Here is a 6,758-nt window from a genome sequence, read left to right on the forward strand (position 1 = left end):
TGGTCTGGCAGCAGGCCTGCCTCCTCCTCCTTCCCTGCTCTGGGTTCCTCAGCTGGCGATGGGGTCAGGGATGCACGTGGCCCCCAGGCTCCCGTCCTCTCCTGCCTTTCCACTTTGGAGCAGGAGCACGTACCACATTGGAGTAGCCTGTGAATCAACTGGCCAAACACTTGGGCAGTCCTGCAGGCGTGATGTGGTCTTATAACTTCCATGGTTATGGGTAGTTCAGCCTCCAAAAAAATAGGATCTTATTTTGCTAAATGCTTACAAGCAGAATTTGCTGATATGGGCACAGATTGAAGAGTTGATCTTTGAGAATTTTGAGACGTTGACTGTCCTATTCTAGTGCTTTGGGAGCACTCTAGTAGTAAGAACACTGCAACTTGTTTCTCTCAGGTGGCATGTTATTGATCCCATTCGGGATGCAGTAAATAGAACTTGTTTGTTTTTCAAACTCAGGCATTGGCAGAACAGTTGACCGATGAAGAACTTGCACAAGGAAGACTTTATCCTCCACTGTCTAATATCAGGGAAGTTTCTATTTATATTGCTGTCAAGGTGAGTATGAAGCATAAAAGTGGACTGTACTAAAAGTGTTCTATGTATACATTAACCTGCTGAATTGCATGGTATGACCCTTAAACACTAGGTGCTTGGGCACAAAATACCCAGTTCTTTGTGCCTTTAATAAGAGACACTTAGAAAAATGTTGAATTTGTCGGATGCTTCAGTTTGGCAGTGATGATGGGCCAAAATTATGCTCCTTTGATTTCTGAAATGAAGTTTTCAGATCCCCAGTAAGGCATTCGGGAATTGTAAAAAGGCTTTGGCGTTTGTCTTTATCCAGTTTGTGAGTCCTGAACATATTGCAGTGGAAGCGTGGCTGTTATGTGAATGTAGTAAAAGGCACAAACTGCATCATGATTTAACTTTTCAGGTTATGGAATTTTTGTACGCAAACAACATGGCTTTCCATTACCCTGAACCTGCAGACAAGAACCGTTACATTCGATCAAAGGTTTGGACCTACGAATACGAATCCTTCATGCCAGATGTGTATGACTGGCCTGAATCTAAGGTTCACTGATGCATCAGAAGATCACGCTCCTCAGGCAGTATCTTCTACTCTGCAGGGATCCCTTTTTCAGACCAATTTAAGTCATTATCTTTGAGTCCTGTAATTTATTTTTGCTCATTTTGTTGTCTTTTTTTCCCTTCTGCCCTCTTCTTCACTTGATGTAGATTTCTCCCCACTCTCCCGAGTACCTGATAAACTGTATGGATGATGGCATCTGTCACAGGAATGAGAGAGCTCTACAAAATTAATTTAAATAATGACATTGCATTTCTAGCTTAGAGCCAGCACCACACTGAAGAATTCTATTACTGATGTTTTAGCTACGTGCATTTGATGATGAACTATAGCTCTCTCATCACTGCTGATTTCCAGGATGATTTATTTCTGTTTTTAATAATCAGTCTTCTAATTGTCCTAGTGTTGTCACACTGCATTATCTGTGACATCACCAGAGAGCATTTGTCAAAAAAAAAATAAGGACAGCTTAAGACAAATTTAACAGTCTAATGGGCTTTCTGTTTTGTCTGATGTTTAAAGATGCCCATGACCAGACTTCTTGTGGCATTGGCTGCTGTTTCTTTGTGCGTTGAGGAGCAGTGTGGTCTGCACGCAGTCTGCAGTGGAATCTGCAGCAATGTTTGTATTTCATGTTTTCATCGCTGTGTGAAATCTGTTATCAGGAAAAATGTGAACTAGTTAAAATTATCCTTGGAAAGCCTGAAAATAATATTAATCACTTAATAGCTTTTAAAAACAAAGCTGTGCTGTTGCATAATAAATTCTATCATATAAAGGCAGGATCTGAAGTAATTTACAGAAATCTTTTAGAGATTTTACAAGGAGATTTTCTGCAGTGGACTCCAAGGTGATGTACCAAAGGATTTTTTGTTTCATTTTTTTTTTCCAAGGTTTTGTTTCTTCTAAGCTAAATTGTTTTCTCCCTTGGATACCCTTGTTCTCACAAAAAGACTTGTGTGTGATGTTTTCATGACATCGCTAACTCAAAAACTCTTAAATGGACTCACTTGCCACTTTGAACCCGCCCCCCCCCCAGGCAGCTGATGAAGCTGAAACAAAGTGTTACAGGCAGCTATGGACAGAGACATTTACAGAAGTTTGACTTGAATGTTTCTTGTGGTCTCAGTCCAGCATATTCAGTCCAGTTTGAATACAGGACTTGAAAGATCTAATACTTAGAAGCTCTAAGCTGATCACTTCATCTTTTTCGCTCCATTTACAGGTTTAATTTGTCAGGGGTTTTGTGTGAAAACAAAAATTGCGAGTTGAATTTTTCCTTGGAATGAATAGTACTGCACATTGATAAGAGACACCACAATGTGCATTCCTTTTCATTTTGTTCCTATCAGGTTTGAGTGCCCTCCATTACTTTGTATTAGCAAGCAAGGACACACAGTGATAGTTACAGTCTGTGACTTCTCTAAATCTGGCCTCTGTAACAAGAACAATGGTATGTCGGGAACAGAAATAAATATTACGTGCTGTTCCATAGTTTGCTGTATCAAGGCAAAAAAGGATTTAAAAAAAAAAAAAAGATAGATGTAAAAGGGCTATACTGGCAAACTTGAAGCCAGAATCCAAAGAGATGAAGTAAAGCTTGCTCGGGATTTACCGATGGCAAGCACCTCTTTCATATCCTCATTTATTTTGGAAAATGCTGTCTCCACAGAATAGGCCCAAAATAGAACAGGGAAAATAGTCTCTGTACCCCCTTAGACATGGTCTCTGTTGCTAGTCTGCCTAGTCTCTGATTTTAAAATTAAGTTCATGTATTAGATAAAAAGAACAGTAAACTTTGGGAAGGCTTTACTTAGTGAGGAAAGAAGACTGATTATATAAACACAGAAAATAGTGATGTGGGGAAAAGACTGTGTATTCAAACTGTGGTAAAGTGCTGTCTGGTGAGGCTTGAAATGCTACATTGCCAAGTTGGGCGACGTATGTGGTTTGCAACTTGTATATGTAAGTATATGTACAAAAAAGACCAACACACACATAATGATGTTTTTACAAAGAATGCTTTTTTTCATCTATTTTTGCTATGCCTCGTTTTTATTGTATTTAAATTTGTGATCTTACTAAAGAGTTATTTATTTAGTGTACAAATTATTTTTACCTTCTGAAAATTCAACTCTAGCTGAAGCCTGTTGCAGTGTGTCAGTGGAGTTCTGCATCATTGGATTCAAGTATATTGGGAACGCACAATTCCTCGCTTCTGCCAACATACTAATTAGGCAGAGGAGTAACAAAAATATCCCATGCACTGATCTTGTGTCCCGGCTGAGAATGATCACAGAGGCAGGGCAGTCGGTCCTTAAATACAACTCTGTCTTACAAAATAAAGATCTACATCCATCTATTCAGTCTGATTTTTTTTTTTTTTTTTTTCAGGCAAGAAGTGCAGTCATGGTCTATAATCAGTGGGCATTGATAGTACTCAGGAAAACCTGACACGGGAAAATGGCATTACCTGCGCGCAGCAGGAGTCTTGCTTTGGGCAAGAGTGATTTTTGGTTCCCAAAGGGAGGTCCTGCACAGGAAATTCGCAGTGGCTGCTGTCAAGCCAAGGCAAGGTGCCTGTTTTGTGAAGTGCAGTCCTTTCCCTTCTTGGCACCAGCTCCCTGCTGTCTTTAAGCAGATGCCGAGAGGGATTGTTCAGAACTAGCCAGCAGTGGGATTTTCCCAAGTACAAATGTTCCTGCATAATTTGTCTGGAAATCCCACTGCACAGGTGAGGAAAAACCAGTCTTTAACTGACTCGGAGGCTCCAGTTACAGTAGAGCCTTGCCCTGGTGGGGCTGCAGATGTATCGGAGCTCTAGAGTAGAGAAGGCCTGACTGTCTCTCTCTTAACCTGTCCCAGTTACGGCAGCTAAGCGATACCAGTTAGACTTCATCTGTGCATACGCCCCCGTGGATGTTGTTTAATCAGGTTCTGTGGATCATCTATAGCTTACAGTACAGACACGGAGGAATTTTACCTGTAATGTACAGCCGTTGTTTTCTGTTGGCAACAGGTAACATGTCAGCTCACAAAGTTTTAAGTGCATTTCACCTTTTTTGTTATTTTTTTTTAAAATATAAAATACATAGATTCATCTTTGGGTTTGTATATTCTTCAGATCTAATCTTTGAATTAATTACAACTGCTAATCTTGCCACTTAGTAAGGAACCACAGTATCCTTTTTCAGATTCTACTTAACCTGATTTTTTCTGTTTGCTGGCTTATTCAATAGCATTTACCAATCTTTATCTATACAGAAAATTCTCTTACACAGTATGCAAAGGGAAAAAGTTGTCACCAGAACACATTTTGTAATGCTACATAGCTTAAGTTAAGCTTACTCTGTTCCTTAAGAAATATATCACCTAAAAGATGACAAGTGTTCTAGCTTTGCACACAGCCCTGGTGACTTTTGCCCTCCAAATGGTATTTAAGTCTGTCTTCCCTGTCTCTTCTGTGAGGATACTATTCTGGATGTACAGAACACTTCTGAGAGGATCAGAAACTCCCACTGAATCTTTTCCAGGACTGTTCCAAGACTCACTTCCTTAAAATCAACAGGAGCAGGACTGAGACTCTTGGCAGCAATGTATAGAAATGTCTAGGGGAGGAGAAGAAAGGTAGCTAGGGGAGCACAGCCTTTTTTTATCAAGTATGCGTGTTCTTGTTCAAAGCTGTTACAAAGGTTTGTATGTTCCCAAAGCGTGTGCCCACTTGCCAGCAATTGACATTAGAGGAAGACTATTAAAATGTCGTGTCTGATAGATTTTAAAGCCCAAATGTGACTCCTCGCGTAAGTTCTTGGTTATGTTTGTGAACAGTGATGTTTCATGATGTTGTGTTTGTTTTCCAAGCTTAAAACAGCAACACTTTATGTGGAGATTGGTGTTTAACAGGTTTCCTGTGGTAGGTGTGTGTCTTCTCTGTACTGTTGTTTCCAGCATGCTGTTTTGCAGGAGGGGGCAAAGTAACCCTTTGTCACGCTCCTCTGGTAGTAACTGCAAAGATAAATGATACACCTTTTAGTTTTTCATTAGCAGCTCTATTTGGTGACTACTCCTGTAGGAGAGTGGGGATCACTATTGTACAGCTACAACTGTGAATTTTAGTTCAGCTGACTCTGGGCCTAAGTAAATCCAAGTTGTCATCTTTCATTTGGGGCTTGCTCCGGGTCTTCTTGACTTCAAAGGTGCAGATCTGAGCACTTCTGTCATTCGGATAAAGATATCTACGAGACTCTCAGATCGGACTGTAAGAACAGTACAGTTTGGACTCCAGTTCTCTTGGCTGTAAGTGCTACTCCTGAGTTTAAGAAAACCACTGTAGTTTTTGGACTCTCTTTAAGATGATGCATACTGCTATCCTGTTTCATAACAGCCGTACATAATCGGCAGGGACTGGTGTTACATTGAACACTGGAGCAAGGAGAAAATCTAGAGCAAAGCTCTAATTGCACCCACTTGACAGCTGAATTTGAGCAATGTAATTCAGTTGCGGCTGGTGAAGGGACATCTAATTCTGTATGGATCCACCTTGACCTACCTACCTGCTCCCGAAATACACATTACCATGGTATCGGAAAACCTGCAGACGGTCTGGGTGATCTGCGAGGAAAATCCAGCATGCTTTAGACCTCGGCTTCCTGCGCTCGCTTCCCGAATCACAGCACTCGGTGAGGATGCAGCTTACTTGTGCCTGCTCCGGAGGGAGATGTACTAACAGCTAGATGGTACGTGGGGAATCCGGTACCTGGTGGCACGGTGGACCATGGCTGCAGCTCATGGAAAAAGCTGTCTCGCGTCAGACGTTCGACTTGTGGTGCAGGAACCCTCTGGCATGCGTTTATATTCCCCGCACACGAAGCGGGCGCTGGATTGAACTTAATTCTCCCAGTACCTTTGACTTTGACTTACCCATCCTTCAAGTAGTTCCTTTCTAACAAAAAATGGAAATAAAAATACTTTTAGGACTATACAAACATAGTAAGATAGCCAGTTTGTCAAGAAATAAAATATCTATTTACATTTATTTCTATCTTGAACATATCTACCTTACACAAATAAACCTAAGTCTGCTGGAGTGTTTGTGAGCACAGTTCTAGCCTGTCAGTCAGGGGTTGACTTTACCTGGGAGGGTCGTTGCTCCGCTGAAACTAAAATTGTACTTAAATGTGAACTGGTTGGGGTTTTTTTTCTCCTTTATAATGTTGTAACTCTATTGAAATGTGTGTTCTGGTCTTCTATTTTCTTAGTAAAATGCATTCCCTTTGCCTAAATTAATTTGATTTTGTTTATTCTGAAAAAACGAACGCTTGACCTGTGCAGAATTGGTACACCATTGCCTATGTTACTGGTTATTTACCGTTTTTTTCCCTTTTGCCCCTTACACATGACCAGTGCCAACAGGCTGCAGGTGAGGCAATGGCGATTTTATCTCAAAACTGCCTTTCTCGAACACCTGGCTGTCCCATAGCGCTTTTAAAACGCTGCTTTGTAATGAGACTTGAGGATCTACACCCGTATTTTTACAGATAGATTGAAAAAAAAAACCAAAAACGGGGAGCTTGCCAGCGGCCTGTGCCATCTCCTGTCACAGCCGGGACCCGCCGGCCGCCGCCTCCTCCCCCCCCGCGGGACCGGGACCCGGGCCGGGACCGGG

The 6,758-nt window shown here is 41.4% G+C and overlaps 1 protein-coding gene across 7 annotated transcripts in view; it reads left to right on the plus strand.

Annotated features, from left to right (window-relative positions):
- The window catches only part of ME2 (malic enzyme 2, NAD(+)-dependent, mitochondrial), a 36,593-nt gene extending 30,343 nt beyond the window's left edge, over positions 1-6,250 (plus strand). For 5 of the 7 annotated variants that reach the window (XM_010583025.1, XM_010583024.1, XM_010583026.1 and 2 more), the window contains 2 exons: positions 460-558; positions 938-2,632. In XM_010583025.1, the coding sequence (XP_010581327.1) occupies positions 460-558; positions 938-1,087 (249 nt within the window). In that variant the 3' untranslated portion in view covers positions 1,088-2,632. Of the gene's footprint in view, positions 1-459; positions 559-937; positions 2,633-3,487 lie in introns of those variants that run through there. The other 2 variants (XR_775354.1, XM_010583027.1) reach the window with 2 other exon arrangements.
- The last annotated feature ends 508 nt before the right edge of the window (positions 6,251-6,758 follow it).

The sequence above is a fragment of the Haliaeetus leucocephalus genome, unplaced genomic scaffold (assembly GCF_000737465.1).
Source record: "Haliaeetus leucocephalus isolate CR32 unplaced genomic scaffold, Haliaeetus_leucocephalus-4.0 Scaffold866, whole genome shotgun sequence".
Lineage (NCBI taxonomy): Eukaryota > Metazoa > Chordata > Aves > Accipitriformes > Accipitridae > Haliaeetus > Haliaeetus leucocephalus.